Below are 17,044 nucleotides of genomic sequence, written 5' to 3' on the forward strand. Positions count from 1 at the left end.
AAGATGACCATTAAATTGAAGTAGCTGATGGGTGTGAGTATTAATGAAAGGAGCTTTCATTTTCACTGGAAACTTTTTTAGGGGCCCAGCCCAAACCAGTATTCAGGCTAATGCCTGGGTTATTTTATCGACAGAATTAATGATGGGTTTTAAGTCAGGAGCATTCAGTAATAATTCATCACTCTGCCTAACCGCTTTGCCCCTCATTGGCATTCCTCACGCACTGGTAATGCCCTAAGTAGGAAACAGAACAGTGTGCCTGCTTTGCTCATGCCCCAGGGTTAGTGCTGTTGGTTACCTGTGCACAGCCAATATAAATTGCTGCTATTTCAACAAATTGGTTGTTTAAACCCAGTTTATACTGGTCTAAATGGCTCCTCAGGGTTCAGTGTTGAAGAATTAGAAGACTGCAGAGGCAGTAACAAGAAATCCTGTTGAGTGATAGGCTTTATTGTGAAAGGCATCAAAGAAAGCCCACGATAAAGTCAGGGAGGTAGGAAAATCCAGAAATCGAGAGCCAGGCAGTCCCTTCGGAAGTTCACCGGCACAACAGCACCATCTACTGATGAACGTGTGTTTGAGAAGGCAGGCGGCCAGAGTCTCCTTCCCACTGCGGGCAGGGCACACTGCTTCAGCTGCACATTTCTGTAACCGTGTAGAGTTGGTGAAGAAGAAAAATAACATCCAAAATCGTAACTCTCGAGAGCTGTCTCGAGAACTAGGTTTGCCTTTGCTATAAGCTTATATACAGAAGAGTGAAAGTTGTCCCTCTGGCTGCTGTGTGGCCATAAGCCATCTCTGACCCTCACCTGTGTGGTAATGTAAGGAGCAGCATGAGACCCAACACACATCACAGCAATAAGCATCTGTCCTTGTTTAGATGGACCATCTCGTTGCTGAGTAGGGCACACCAATTTCTGTAATCAAGACACAAGAGGGTGATGAACTTACTGTTGTAGTTTTGATTTCCCAGCCTGGTGTGGAGTAATGGAGAGGTCTCCAGTGTGTGGATGAGCTGTGCCATGGAGGCAGCCACATCTGAGCTGCTTCCATGAGAAGTGTGGGACAGCAATGGGCTTCATTTCAGACTACAGACACCTTGGTGTTCCTGTAAGGAACTCACTGTATTCATTGTCCCTAGGTGTGCTGACATGTGGTGCCCTAGAAGATGATTGCAGTCCCTAACAGATGCTTCTATGTTAGAGACTTTTCTGCCTGTATTAAATGGTGTGTGTCTGCAAAAACTGCATTCCTGAGAGGCCTGAAAGGCCACCCAGGACTATCAGACACTGTTGTCATACCACTAGCTGCAGGATATTTTTCAAATGAGAGATCAATTTCTTGTGTTCCACTGCAGCATAAAATTAAGCAGCGTCTTCTGTAGATAAGATTGGAAAACTTGTGATGCTTTTGATTTATGGTACTTCTATGAAAACCTCTGCCATTTTATTTTTCTCTCTCTCTGCTGAAATGGAAATGTTCAACCCCCTCAGGAAATGTCAGACTCCCTCTGTAAATAAGCCTTGTCCCAGAGCTCCTTCTGCTCTGGGATCCCTGGGCAGCAACTCTTAGTGGAGGAGCAGGGATTGGAGCCTCCCAAAACATTAGTGATAAGCAAGACAAGGTATCTGCAGTAAGTTGTCTGAGTCCAGGATTATAAAAGCAACTGTTCTAGCCTCACCTGTATGTCTGTGGAAAAATGCCTGGTGAGCACGTGGGGATTACAGGGAGGAAGTGATCTTGAGGAACTGAGGTATTAGGATGTGCTTTCCAGGTAGTGAGACTGATGTTCTTGAGACTTCCCTTCACTGGCAGCTGGTTCATAGCCACAATTTGTAATTCCTCCTAGAAACCATGTTATAATCCCAGGTCAGGGCAGAGGATTTGAGAATAAAAAAGAGGTTGTTCTAGTTTGATGATCACAAAGCATGACGTAAACATCACTGCCCATGAAAGAACTTTGTAAGCTGGTGTTACCTCAGCCATGGAGAGAAAAGAGGTTGCTCTGTTTGCTGTTGAGCTTTCCCAGTTGTTTGCATTATAGAAACTATTTCAGTTTGTGGCTTGTTGTTGGGCTTTTCTTTCTCTTCCCCCCCACCTTCTTTCTTGACTTGAGTCTGAGGCAGACATCTCCAGAGCAGAACTGCAAGGCAGGAGGAAAAAACGTGTACATAGTCTCTCTTAAGACCACTGTGTACATGACAGACTACACTAAAGATCCTACAAGAAGCTTTTCTTCTCCCTCATATCACAATATTGTTCTGTAAAGCTGCCCTTCCTTTCTTTTAGTGTCACAGACGCAGTCTCTGAAGAACTTCCTGAGAGATTTAATAAGCTTTGTCTGACTGCAGCCTCCCAGTCAGACAAAGCTGTGTCCTCACTTTAACCTGACAATACAAAGGACTTTCTCTTTGGTGACATCTATATAACACATCCCAGAGAGTGGATTTCTCATAACGCCAGAAAAATATAAATAGCTATTACTCAGAGAAAGGAGTGTTTCAGAAAAACAAGTCACAATATTTTCAGCTGATGGCGATAATTTGTTATTATAGATGATATTGATTTCCACAAGACACTGCTATCAAAGGACTGACCTCCATGCAAATCAGTTCTGTATGTAGACTTACATAACTGTAGCTTTCCAGTATTACTCTTCCAAAATAGGCTATCCCTTAAAGAACATTTGATGCCATCAGCTTTCTTAGCTCTCCAGATGACAGCAAACTGAGATATTTCATTTCATTTGTGCTAAGAAACATGGTATTTGAAAGTCTGAAATGTCTTTGAAACCAGATATTGCTGTTGTTGAATTGCTACAGCATGTTCAAAAGGCAGTGACAATAGCCAGTGGGATAGCCAAAATTAACCTGCTGTATTTCAACAGTAGTGCTTTCTGTGTGTAAACCAAGTATCTGTGATTTCCAGTACATTATAAGCTTGGACAGGGGAGATTTAGATTCAGTATAAGAAAGTTCTTTACTGTGAGGGTGCTGAGGCACTGGCTCAGGTTGCCCAAGGATGTTGTGCCTGCCCCATCCCTGGCAGTGCTCAAGGCCAGGTCGGACAGGGCTTGGAGCAACCTGCTCTAGTGGAACGTGTCCCTGCCCGTGGCAGGGGGCTGGAACTGAATGAGCTTTAAGGGCTTTGCCACCCCAAACCAGTCTTTGATTCTATGAAGTAAGGAACGAAGTCCTGGCTATAGTACAAAGCTGCACTTGATTAGCACACTAACTTAGGGAAAAGGGGCTGCTTCCTCAAATCTTGTTCCAAGATTAGGGCCTTATTGTTTGGTTATTTTCTCCTATAAGCTACTCTTTTAGTTTGGGGTAAGGCAGGCACAGCTGAGCTACTAAATTCACTCTTGAAATAAGTTATTTTGTGTTCTTGCTGGTGGGAATTTTTGGTAAAAACAGGATTAATATTTAATGTACCGGTTTAGGGATTTTTGTGAGGATGAAAGAACTTTTGACACAGTGGGCTGTTACCTTGTAATAGTACTGTGCTTGGGCTCCTTTAAACTTCAAAAAGCAAACATTGGTAAATAAATAAAAAGCCTCTTTTCAATGAAAAAACTCCCCTGGCTCAGTCAGCTGCAGTGGGCCTATCAGCATGGCCTCTCCATCAGTATGTCCAAAGGATGCTAACACAGCTTAACCTGCCACAGGCACGAGAGAAGCTGCAGGATTCATGGGGTAAGTTTTTGATCTTGTGAGATATAATTCTTGGGGAGATGTAAAGGTGGCATTTAAAGTAGACATTGTGGGAAATGCTCCTAGAGCCAGACCAGGGGGCAGCTGCAGCCCCTTTGCTTGCCTTTAGGATGCCAGAGGTGTTAAGGTTAACCCAGATGTTATCTCTAAGCTGTGTGCCTGAACCCAACATGCTTGGCCCTTCCCAGGGTTTGTTGGAGAAATTATAAAACTTTAATCAGCTTAAGAATAGGACATTGCACAAAGGAATGTTCTTGGTTCTGTGCAAACTGTGCGTGGATTGCAAAGGCCAGGATTTATGAGTGTGGGAACTTCAGAGCAGGTACCTGGCACAGGTCTGCAGGTCCAGTCCCCTAAGATGCCACACCAAGTCACTGTAGCAGTCATTTCAATGGTGCAGCACCCAAACCAGGCTGCCTTGGGGCTGCCCAGCATGGTCAGAGTAACTCTGAATAGCCAGTATCAGCTGAGCATGATCAGGGGAGATTCTGAAGTTTGCACAAGAGCACGGGATGGTTTTACAGTATCAGGTTGCATCTTGTCACTTGTGAAAACACTCTGTTAAAAAAGACTTTTGATATTGAGAAAAACTGTCAGTCAGCAGTTTTAGAGGTTTTCTGCACATGATATTTGTGTTTTGCCTGGGGTAGAGATATGTCTTGTGCTTGGATAGCCTATCCAAGACAAAAAATGCACACAGAAAGCAAGGGAATATATTTGTTCTTTGTTCCTCAGCTGTGGTTATCCTGGTGTACAGTGAGGCTGTTTGATCCTTGGGCTGGTGCTGGGAAGGCTTTTTCAGAGTTTATGGTGGGTGAAATTAGCAGAGGGTTGCTGTAAGGCCTTATTAACCATGATTCACACTGGAATTTTAAGGTCTTTGCCCAGATTAAACTATTACTGGTTCCTAGTAAAACAGTGAACTTTGTTAAGAGCTTATACAGACAATACTGAGCAGTGTACCCAAACAGGCACAGCTTTCAGTAAGGTACCGTTTCCAGCAGTGACTTGAAAAATGTGTTTTGTATCCTATCAGTTGAACTCTTCTCAGTAGGAGACTGTTTGTAACTGAGACATGTAGAACCAAGTATCTTCACATGGAAGAATCCTGCCTTATTCCCTCATCTTTCCTCCTTTCTTTCTAGGCAAAGCTAATTTTGTAGGAACTCATTCTTATAATAGTTAGAGTCATAATTTCTTAATGAAATTCCTGGCTTCTGACACACTGTAAAAAATAGCAACCCCTTGAGTAGACATGTGTTTGGAATTTTTTGCAGTGTTTAATCTTTCCCAGAATAGGGCCATGAATTACCTTCTGCTAAACTCCAATGTGCTGGTCATTGTAACTTCTGCTTGCTTTTGTCAGCCATAGACCTCTGTGTAAGAGTTAGAGGGAAAGATCAGAAGTGGGGTGGGAATGGGACCTTACACATCAGTGTGAGTGAGTATATTTCTCAGATTGTAGAATACAGAAGAGATCTGGGAGATCGAGAAGTTTTCTGTAGGGTCTGGCCCCCCAGTGACTGAGAGCTGGCTCCAGGACTGTAGTTACCTCCTGCAAAGAGAAGGGAATTACCATCCAGGACAAATAAACCAGCCGGTACAGACAGAAGCCGTGGGAAGGGAAATAAGAGCAAGCTGCTGACTGCAGAACAGTGCTACTGAAGGTTTGCAGCCTGGGAGCTTACAGTTACGTATACATTTCCCTGAGATGTCACAGTGGGAGGTGGTGCAAAGCCTAAGAAGGCTGGAAGCCAAACCTGAGAAGGAAAGGCTGGAAATAGCTGGTTTCCTCTGGGATTTGATTAGCCCAGAATAGCGGAACAGAAGTAGGGGACCAGGCTCTCCAGTAGCTGAACTGCTGAACGCCTGGAAGGGAAACCTGATGCAGAATAGCGGTAGCATCCTATCACGTGGCAATATGCTGCAGATCTGCACCCTGCTAAGTTAAACTAGTTTTTATTCCTTGGAGAAAGGACTCATTAGCCCTTTTAATTATTTCCCTAACTGCTAGAACTCCAGATGCCGTTATGTTACGTAAAACGACAAATGTATTTTTAACTTGTAAAGCATGTGAACTTTAAGCTCTATCCAGCGATACAAACACAGCTCCATTTCAACGCATGACTCATCTTCACATGTAGGAAAAACTCAGCGTTTCGCATCCCTGTAACTGCACCCTGTGCACCAGTGAGGAGCGACAGTTGCTGTGGGAACCGTCACTTTTAACATCCTGACTGTGCATACAGAAGCTCCCAAGGAATACCGACTGCTTATTTAGCAGAAAAGGTTGCCTTTAATAACAGCACCGACTATTTCGGTAGCCACAGCCATGAAGGATAGCAGTGTGTCCAGTATCGACTCTCTCGGCATTGCTCCATAGCAGCAGCCTCACTGTTTGAAACAGGTTTCATAGGGAACGTGTCGCTGCTTTCCCGTTCCTAAAAGGATGGCGGGGGGGAAGGGGACAGCGCTGCTCCCGACCTGGCCTGGCTTTGCCTGGCGTCGCCTCCCGCCCTGCCACCGCGCGGGCGCGCTGCGGCACAAGCCCGGGGCCGCCGAGGCAGTTCCGTGCCCCGCCGCTCCCCCTCTAGCAGGCCCGCATCCCCCGGTAAATGAGCGACGTGGCCGGTGCTTTAAACGCACCACGTTCCCCGTCCCCGGGCACCGCCCGTCCTGCCTCACACAGCCGGGACGGGGCAGCTCCGCCCGGGCCTTCGCGCTCCCCGCTCAGCCCACCGGGGCCCGGTCCGGCCCGAACCCGAGGGAGCTGCTGGGTTCTCTGGAGATGGGATCGCTGCGGTCGCGGCCCCGCCGCAGGCAGGCTCCCCTTAGCGCAGGGGGGAGGCGGCGCGCACCTGCCCAGGGCGCCGGGGCGGGCCCAGGCAAACCCCGCCCTCCGGGACTCCGCACCGGGAAGCCTCGGCTGGGGCCGCGCCGCGCCGCCACAGGCAGGTAACCGTGCTCCGGCGGGCCCAGCGCTGGGGTCCTTCCTGTTACCACCCTTGGCCGTACCCCTCCGCCGCCTCCCCCCTGCGCGCCCCGAGGCCGCCTCGCCTCGCCTCACCTCACCTCAGCTCAGTTCAGGGTTTCCCGCCCTCCTCTGCCGCGCCGTGAGGGGGCTGAGGGAGCCGCCCCGCCGCCGGCCCTCGCTGGAGTTGCTGCGGTGTGTGCGGGGCGGGCCGCGGGCCCCGCGGCGTGAGGAGCGGCCTCGGGCTCCCCGTGCCGCCTCGCCTGCTCGTGGCTCAGCCCTCTTATCGGGGCTCGGAGGCCCTGGCAGCGGTTCCTCCCCATGGGCTGCAGTCCGGAGAGGTCAGGGCCTTCTGGTCCTCAGCGGCGTCCGGCAGCTCCTCGCCTCTGGGAGCCATGCCACTGCATTTCCACATACCCGAGTTCCTTGGGTGGTTTGATGGTCCCCTCAGTAATGCAGTACCTACCCCGCGTTCTGTGGAGCAGGGAGATTTGGTAAGTGCTGGCCCAGCATCGGGTCTGATACCTGTCCAGGCAGTGCCCTTCTTGGGTTTAACCCAGGTATTTGAGGTTCTCTTGCGTAACTCGGTTAAGGCAGGGGACTGTTGTGGAGGTTTCTACCTAAAATGCTGAGGCAACAAGTTGTTGGTGCAGGTTTATAAGTTCGTTGAACCAGGGATTATCTCTGTTGTGTTGTGCAGAGTTTCTCTGAGACCTTAGTTCACGACTCAGCACAGACACTTGTTACAGTAAAAGATGCATAACTTCAGACTGAGATACATATACGTGTGTGTATATGTGTTGGAATGAGGGTGACTGGTCTGTAAAGCTAAACCAAGTATGCTTTCCTGAGGTGAACCTCCACTTCTGGTCTCTCTAGAGCTTGGTCGTCTTGTTAAGAGAGGGGGAGAGAGAAGCGGTTGGGTGCAAGAAACGTCAGTCGACATCAGTTACTAACACCCGTTTACATTTTCACTCAGGACTAAATGGCCAGCAGATGGACTGTTTGAAGCACTTGGTTTGATCACCTGAGAGGAGGGACTTTGCTGAGGATACCCTACAGGGAATCTGTTGGGTATCGCTGCCATCTCAGACTCTTCCCTGATATGGAACAAAGTGAAGGTGAACAGGAATCGCAGCCAGAGAGTCACGTGGATAGCAAGAGCAGCGTGAAATCCTTGCCTGGGGGAGAGGCCCATGTCAAGCTAGAGATAAAGAAACATGCAGTTACGGATGACTACAAACTCTCCAAACGGGTGCTAGGGTTAGGAATCAATGGCAAGGTACTGGAGTGTTTCAACAAGGAGACAGGCCAGAAATGTGCTTTGAAGGTACGTAGGTTTTTTCTTTATTTCCAGTTTGGAGGCCAGAGTTCACTCCCAAGGCCCTGTAAAAGCTGCTTGTTCTGTTGCTTCCTTTTCACAGAGTGTTGCGTGAAGAATTTGACCATGTGGAGATGTTTGCCATTACTTATAGGGCTGTAATTCAAACTTGAGTCTTTTCCAGAATTTTCTGTGTGAGTTTCCAGAAGAATGCTATCAGCTGTGAATTTCTTGTGTTCATATTTAAAAGACAAAAAAGCGGGGGAGAGAGCAGTGTCGTGTGTTCTGTGAGAAAACTTGCTACATTTTGAATGAGCATATTATGCAATACTTGGGAAGGAAACTATTTTGGATCTTGTGCAATGAAATAGTCCTAAATGGGGAAGTGTTTAAATGCTCATTTGTCTTCAGGCTTTCCTCCCTTTGAAGGCTTTTCTTAAGGGGCGTTTCTAGTTGTTTACTTGCTTATTCTCCTCTTTATTATTGTGATCTCTTTGCAGGAGGCTATAACCTGGCAAAGCACTGATTACACCAATATGCCAAGGAAGTTTAGTAGATATCTATGGTGATAAGTGCCACTTAAATAAATGGGGCAATAACCATTCTTTAGAGAACATAAAGCTTAGGTGCCTTTTGCTCTGTGGCTTTTAAATTTGAAGACTTCCCTGATGACTTTAAACCATATCATTAGAAAAAAAGCAGCCCAGATGTGGACCAGAGTGATTCTGTATAATGAGACTAAAAACCAGCTGAAGTAACTGTCATGGGAATTACTTAAGAAAGTTACCAAGTCCTTGCTGGTGTTAACCTGATTAATTGGGAGCTTTAGAAGGCTTTTGGATACCCTTCATTTTGTTAAACCTCACAGTCCGTGCTTGCTGACAGCAGAACAAATCTGTTAGTGGTCACCTAAGGGGTCTGTCAGGGTCTGGGTAAAGTCTTACCTTTTACTAAGCTACAACTATCCCCAGCAAAGCCCTTGAACTTTGATGGAGCAAACTGGAAATATCTGGTAGCTTTGTGTATTGAATAGGTTTTTAACAGAGAACTGGGAAAGCTTATAATATGGTAACATGCTGGTTAATTCACATGTTTCCAGCAGTCATTTTCTTTATCACACTGGTTTTTGTATTGGCATCACGTAGCTGACTCAGTTTATCATGGCCATACTGGAGGTTTTGGCAAACAGACTGGAACCACTGGGGTTTTGCGCCTGCTTGGGGGATTGTCAGGTTTTTACAGCTCTGAGGTGATCCATTAATCAGATATGTCTGAAGTGCTATCAACATTAATTTCTATACTTGGCATACTGTGATGGATAATAGCTAATACTGAAGCCATTCTCCTGTTTTGAAGAATTCAGTGGGTTTGTTGCTAGTTATAGACCATTGATACTTCAAAAGTTTTGCAGTCATAAGGGCTGGAAGCATTTTAAAATGGAGTTCCTTCTCCAGAGCACAATCCAGTGGTAATAAGTGTGTTCCGGAGCAAATTCTGTAACTCTGGGATCAAATAGGAAATAAATCCCTATGGTTGGTAGCATTTACTTAATTAGTCTCTCGGAGTTGGGTGAGGAAAATAAGAGAACTAATGTTGCTGTGCCCTGAGAGTGTCCTGTGCCTGGTGGAGAGGAGGAACCTACAGCAGATCCTCTAATACTAGTTTCTGTTTAGTGCCGGTTAAGTTGGCTGACTTTTCTCAGAGCTCTTCATATATATAAAGGACCAAAGTATCCCCCTGTTAACAGACTGGAGTTTTGTTAGGGATGGCGAATGTATCACTAAATTGTTATATATATGTGTTTGTCATCTTTACCAGTCCAGCTCTGGAATGGCTGCCCTTTTCTTCTGAAAGGGACAGAAATACTGAGATTTTGTGGGTTCTCTAGGGAGTTTAAATGGCAGATAATAGTTTGCTGCTTGCATGTATGTGTTTCTCATCATTATGCGTTTAAGATCTGAATAAAAAAGTTAAATATGCAATTAAGTAAAACTGCCAGCAGCCCAGAGAGAATCCACTATTCTCTCCAAAGATGGTCTAATGAGAAGATTACCCAACAAGGAAGGATAAAAACTGTGCTTGGTTAATTGGCAAGAATAGAAAGATTTTTTTTCCTAGCCCTGGAGATATTTGCAGGGGTGAGAATATTCAGAGGAATTTTTTCTGCTGTTTCTTGTGAAATCTGAACTGTGCCACACAGATCCCAGACCTGCTCCAAATGAGATTTCAGAGCAAACCATCCAGTCAGACCTGCTCCAGATGAGATTTCGGAGCAGATCATCCAGCTAAAACAGCTATGGAAGAGGGACAAGAAATTTAGGAATGTTGAGAAACAGCCTTAGTGCAGAATCCTCTGTGTAGGGACAGTAGGGCCTTGGCATTTCTGCCTCGCCACTGCTCATACTTCCTAGGTGTGATGGCAGGGTTGTCATTCACTTACAGGCGTAGAAAGTGGAGGCTGATGAAGCTGTCGCAGGAAGAAAACAGCTGGCATGACAGGTAAAGAGAAAAGGGATGCTGGATGGAATTTTATTCTCTGAAGGCTGCTTGTGCAGAATGCGTTGATATCTATGTATATTTGTGGACAAATACTTCAGGCATGAGCGTGCTCACTGTAACCTACTCCTGGGAAGAGAAAAACATCACTCCTGCTGCTGAAGATAAAGCATAATAGTTTGTTCCCCTTCATACCACACTTGTCCATTAAAGCAGCTTCTGACTTGGCAGATGGCATTGCTTTCTGCCTGCAGGTTTTCTTTTATATGGGAACAAGCCCAGCACAGCCAGGATCTGGATGGAAATTACTCAGTGGAAGGAATTTTAACTGAGGTACTCAAGAGGAAAGATCTCCAACAGGCAGAAACATTCATCCCCAGACCCCATGTGTCAGTCAAGCACTACATACTGGAACTGGGAGGTCCCTGTTGTCTTCTTTAGTCTGTGTCCATAATTGGACCTAGTTAGAATGTTACTAATCATTTTAGAGTGGGAAAATGCAAGACATCCTCTCAGAGTTACTGCAGGGTTTTGTTGTTCACCCCCCAGCCAAAAGTATTACATGGCTCCGTTTACTCTGCTTGGCATTGTGATTTGCCACACGCATTTCCAGTGTGCTTTCAGCTTTGTTTCCTCAGATTGAAATCCCACACGCATTGCTGTCCTGCTCCAGAAAATCTCATCTGGGTGCTCACTCAGATGCATAATGGCATTTTGTGAGAGCATGAGGATTTAGAAAAGTAACAGCATAAACAAAACTGCTGTGCAGGGCTGGCCTGCTAGAAGGCAGCTGTATGTTGGTCTCTCTTTCTCTTACAAATAGAAAACCTTCCCAGATCTCTCCCCATAGTTGATCCAGAAATAGCAGTCAAGTGAAGTCTAGTCACACTTCTAATTTTATCTCTTCTCTGCCAGCCTGCCCCCTTCTGTTCACTTTACCTTTTGGGGCTAAAATTTAACCTCCACTCCTTTAACACTTCAATCTGCTTGAGTGTTCTCTGCTGCTCTTCACACTTCTTCCTGTTTTTAGGGAGAGGAGGAGACCAAAATAGCTGACTACCTGTGAGGATAAATGTGAACTCTTGGGATTTGCCTCCCTAACCTACACTTTCTTGTTCTTTCTTTCTTTTTCCTTTACTTCTTTTTATTTTTGGCACAAATTCCTGCTGTGTGGTGTCAAAATAATATTTCAATGACCTACTTCATTTCTGTGAAAGATGATAGAAATAACTCAGAGTGGGATTAAGAAAAGAGAGCTAGAGAGTGTTCTGCAGGGGTATGGGGACTTCTCTGCATCTGTAGCTTGAGGACTTTGGTGAATGGTTCAGAATGTCAAAGTAGAACACTTTGTGTCATTGTTCGCCTGCAGTAAACAGATGTTGCTTCTTTCCAGGAGAAGAAAAGGAAGGACAATTTAGGCATAGCAGCAATACAAAGATCCTTGGAACTTCAGGAGAACAGAGTACACTAGTTATGAGCGTATTGGTACTTTTGATATGAAAACTCTCCTGAATAATGGTGTAGCAGTTGTGAAGTACTTCTCCCCTAAGCCCTGTGCCTGTACTGCAGCTGCCTTCCAGCCATCTGAGACTTGTAGCTTAAGGTGGAGTATATATGAATGGACATAGAATTGCAGAATCATTTAGGTCGGAAAAGACCTTTAAGACCATGAATTCCAATTGTTAGCCCAGCACTGCCAAGCCCACTACAAAACCATGTCCTTAAGTGGACATCTACACATAGGCCTTATCCTGTAGAACAAGCAGTGAGTTGAGCAATGACCTGCCTCATGGAAAATGTCCTGTGCTGCTAAGTGCCAACACTGTATGTGACTTGCTGATTTGAAGACAAATAGGTGAAGCCCAAATGTTAAGTAAAAAGCAAACACAAAAATTAGTAGGCTCTTTGCCTTTTAGATTTAACATTAGTGAATTTGATTGAACATTTGATGAATGATACAAATCCTGATCATGGAGTAGGAGGTTCTACTGTTATTCATAAGAGTATTAGCATAACTTTGTGATTAGAAGGAAGGGAAACAGGTAATGGAGAAAGAAATTTTGCAGAAAGAAGTCCTGAAATGACTTTGAAGGCACACATAGGATTATATAGAGAATGTTGTTCTGCTTTCCAAAGTGGAATCACTGTGGAGAAAGGTAGTCATTCTGCATCACCTTAATTTCATTTAGTCTAGAGCTACATTTCTGCATTTCACTCAACTTTAATGTTTCTGGTTGCATTAAATGATGCTACATCACATAAGCTAATTGCTGGATAGTCTGTTTTTAGTATACCCTGAAGTCAGGTCATGGTTGCTCACAACTGGAAGACTGTATAGTTCGAAGTATTCATTTTGTAAGTTACTTAAATAGCTATTACTTGTATAATGCCCTGTTTATTGCCTGAAATAAGATGATGTTTAAGGAAAAGAAGGAAACAATGGCGAACACAATGCATACAGTGAAAACAAAGTTATTTTAGGCTGATGATTGATTGTAGAATAGGAAATGTTAACAGTCTTCTTAGGTGCTATAGAGGGCGTTTTTAGAAGAGAAAAATTTATGCCAGATTAGGAACGAAACATTTCAACATCTTTAGAATTAGGAGGAATACATTGTATTAAGCTAGAACTGAGGTGGGAGCTCAGGGGACCCAAGTGTTGGTTAGGTTTTGTGCTGGATGAAGGAGCTCTTGCTTTAGTGGAGTGACTGTATGTTTCTGGAGGAAATGAGCACTTTCTAGTGAAGTATTCTGTAGTTCCCTTTTACCTACCGTGTTTCCTGTAGCCTATTTATACTGGTTTATCTAATGCTACAGGACATTCATGTCAGTAATGCAGCTGAGTATGAGTAATAAACTCCAGGAGCTGTGTACTGTAGATCAAAGCCAGATATGGTATAGAATGAATATGAGTTCAGAAAAGTTCTAGTTAAATGGCAGCCCCGAGGCTGGAGGAGTACCTGAAATATGGGTAGCATGAGACTGGTCCTTGAATTTTATCCTTCAGTGCCAATCTTGGTAAGTATTACGTAAATATGCATAAAACACCTAAAATAACATCCAGTCGATTAAAAAGTGGGTCGTTTCTACTGCTACAAGAGTTGCTTTTTAAACCAGTGAGTCATTCAAGACCTGAGTCTTTGAGCACTTTGTATGTCTTTGGACCAGAATGGCACCTTCCAGAGTGTCAGCTAGACCAGTTAACTTAAAAAAGGTGGACTTTATCAGTTTACTTTGAAGATCTGATATTCTTGACTGGTCTTCTTATTTGAAATACAGTAAATAAATAATAATAAGATAAAAAGAAGACAGGCTTGGTCTGATACAATAAAACCATGTGTAGTAAATTCTTACAAGGTTCAGTGGCACTTCATGAAGCCTAAAAAGTGCAAGTAGAAAGACAAATGTTATAAAGCAATAAGACATCTTGAAAAAAACACACCAAACTATGTTGATGCTGCTTTGCACCTTCTGTGTTCTCTTGCAGTCTACGAGCAAGCTGGCACAAGTTATACCCTGACTTGTGTAGCAGCAAAGCTTGGGAAGATCAAGGTGTATTGCCCTGTCTTCAGTTGCAAAGATCTGAGAAAGTATTATAGATATGTGTCTTATTTCAACTGTGAAGTTGTTAAAGGCAGAGCATATGTGTGTGTTGGTCAGACGGGACTAATGAAGTGACATCCTTTCTGGACTAGAAGAGCCCTTCTCTGTGTCTTTCCCTTCTCCCCTTAGAATCTAAATCCCCCTATTCCATTTAACTTAAGCAAAACCTCACTGATTCATGCTAGCTGGGAGATTTCTTACAGATAACTAGATTTTGCAAATCAGCTTTAGTGGAAGGGAACAATAATTTAAAGCATTTTAAAGGTAAGACAAGTGTACTTCAGCCTCATTGACTTACAGTGATACCATCTAAAGAGATGGCCAGACTGGAAAAAACTCATAGCAACTTTCCAAATTTTGGGGGAATTGGGGCCACAACAGAACATCATGGCTCACACACAGCTTTCTTTTCCTTAGTATATTTTTCTCTGTCTGTGGTAGCAGCCTGGTCTGAGAATAAATGGCTTCTCATGATATCTTGCTGCCAGTTACGTCTCAACAGAATAAAGAGATTATCTTCATGCTGTGATAAATTCATGCATAGAGAAGGAAGACGTCACTGTCATTGGGAGGAAGAGGCAGTGTGAATTCAAGTTAATAGATGAATCTCTTATACATAAAGACTGTTTTGTTTTAACAATATCTAATGATTATTTTCTTTCTAAACAACAACAGCAACAACAAAAAAGATGCAATCATTGATTTATTTAATTATTATTTAATTATGTGCTACATTTTGGTATTTGCTTGACCTTGAAAAAGTTCCCATTTCTCGTATGGTGTGCATGTTTTCTTGTTAGAGTTTTTCCATGTTAAATGTATCTTTAGGACACCAGACTATAGAATCATGTGTAATACTGTAATATAAAAAGTACAGCTGTCTGCATAGCTCCCCTCATTGCTTTGGGTCCAGTGAAGTTCTGTGAAGGATTTGTGTTGTGGCTGTTATGCTGTGAGAAGATATGGCCACATTTATGGGAAGGGAGGTGGCAGAGATATGGCCAGTGTTGTAGATGACCTGTTTGCTTCATTGAAAAACCATGAGAATGCCTTTCCATCATTACCAGTGAAAGCTGGTGGTGCAGTCTGTCTGGATTAGAGTGTATAAACTGTGTGGATTGTGGTATTTTACACAGACTTCCTAAGTACTTAAGATGATTCAAAGCTCCGTAAATGAGATTAAGCTGTAACACTCCAGCATTTTAATACCTCAGGAGTGAAGGGGGAGAGAATTCTCCTTCAGCATGTCAATCACGCATGGCCCACTAGTTCCTGAAGCTTTGTAATAGATGGCATTTTGCACTGAGGCTTTCGTGGCCTTTTTTTAAGAGAAAAAGCAAATATTAAATTAACCAATTTTTCCTCTAGAAAAGTTTGCTGCTGAATGTACTTAAAAAACCCCAAACAAAACCCCCCGAATGTGCCATCTTTAGGAGTGATTTCAGATGTTCTGGCTAAGGAGCCGATCTTATTAAACTTGCACTGTTCGCAGATCTTCAGCCTTGCCAGTTCAAACTCTGGCTCTTCTCCATGGGCTTTTTCCCAGGATTATTTTTTCTTGCTTTGCATACTCTCCTAACTACGCCGGCGCTCCAAGGAACAGGCCCTGAGGCAGCTCCTGGGATCTGAGTCAGCTGGGGCTGAGGACAGATTTATTAAGCCCATTGTAAGAGCTCAGAAAAACTGTTTAGATTTGTTTTGGATAGCACTGCTCAAATAGCTGAACTGGAAGGGGCAGGGTGTGGAGCGACTCATGCTCCTCAGCCACTGAACTGTCTTGAGTGGTGGAATTCAGGTTGTGGCTTGTGGTTTGCCTAGGTGCGGATCAACTGTGAGCCTTACGAAAGCTCTGGAGCAGCGATTTGTAGCTGCTCCTGGTTTCTGTTGTACAAGAGGGTGGAGTTGGGTTTTAGTTTTGTTTTCAAAGGAGAGCAGTTAAGAACTGGGTAGGGAGCAACTGCCTCGCACCTGCTGGGGCTCCTTAGCACCAAATCCACCATGAATTTCAGGGGTGAAGAGTCCTTAAAATCCCATTTGCAGTGCCATAAGGCCTGACATTCAGCACTGCTGTAGCTGCTGGTGTGGTGCTTGCTTGTAATTCTAATGACGACAAATCCTATTCTTTATTTGCTTCATTTTTAACCAATAATGTATTTCTTTTTCTTGTGAAGGATGAATTTCTCCCCGGGCCTTATTCCGCTTTCCCACATGTTGCTGGTAGTCAATGTGGCTTTGTCAGAGCAGTCTGGTTTCCAAGCAACGGGGCTGTAACCCCAAAGATGTCAGTGCTGAAGGTAGGGAGGGGAGGGGGCTGCAGTTTCTGGCTCAGCTGCCTTGCCACAGTGGAGGCCCTTGCTGCAGCCACGCTACAGTACAACATCTCCATTGTCTCTTTGAAGAGTAAAAGCCTTTCATTTTGTTCTACTCTTCCCTTTCCAATCAATTTACAGTCAAAATTTGACACTTGGGAGGATGACAGGGCTTGATGGTTCCTTGATGCTTAGAAGCTTCCTGTTCTTTCAAGCACTCTGTTCTGAAGGGCGCTGCTCTGTCCTCTGCTTTTCAAAGAGTTTGTTGGTGAACAAAATAGCACTTGCAGACGCACAAAACCTGTAGCAGTAAGTTTGTGATAGAGGAGAGTTGAGCACCATTCTTTTTGACACATATTCAATGTCTGCTCATGAATGATAACACGAAAAATGATCAGTCCTTCTACCATGCCCAGTAATGTGAGACCTGCTCTGATTAAACCTGCTTGGATGGGTTTTCTGAGGCACTCATCCCCTTAGGATGGGAACTAAGCCTTGTGCCTATTGACCTTGGAAAATTGCATTGGTTAGAAGTATTTTCTCATACATAGTTAACCTGTGAATTTCATTGCCTCAGGAGGTGAATGGTAGCAATGCTGTGAAGATGTTGAGAGAGAGCAGCACTGCTCTG

At 44.3% G+C, this 17,044-nt stretch overlaps 1 protein-coding gene across 5 annotated transcripts in view; it reads left to right on the forward strand.

Annotated features, from left to right (window-relative positions):
* MAPKAPK3 (MAPK activated protein kinase 3) overlaps positions 1-17,044 on the forward strand; it is a 123,288-nt gene that overhangs the window by 67,013 nt on the left and 39,231 nt on the right. The window contains exons 1-2 of one of the 5 annotated variants that reach the window (XM_061357325.1): positions 1,089-1,110; positions 7,664-8,014. In XM_061357325.1, coding sequence (XP_061213309.1) covers positions 7,790-8,014 — 225 coding nt within the window. In that variant the 5' untranslated portion in view covers positions 1,089-1,110; positions 7,664-7,789. Of the gene's footprint in view, positions 1-1,088; positions 1,111-3,442; positions 3,696-6,471; positions 6,675-7,663; positions 8,015-17,044 lie in introns of those variants that run through there. The other 4 variants (XM_061357324.1, XM_061357326.1, XM_061357322.1 and 1 more) reach the window with 4 other exon arrangements.

Source organism: Neopsephotus bourkii, unplaced genomic scaffold (genome assembly GCF_033783945.1).
Source record: "Neopsephotus bourkii isolate Nb327-2 ecotype Australia unplaced genomic scaffold, CSIRO-AGI_Nbou_v1 NB_887, whole genome shotgun sequence".
NCBI lineage: Eukaryota > Metazoa > Chordata > Aves > Psittaciformes > Psittacidae > Neopsephotus > Neopsephotus bourkii.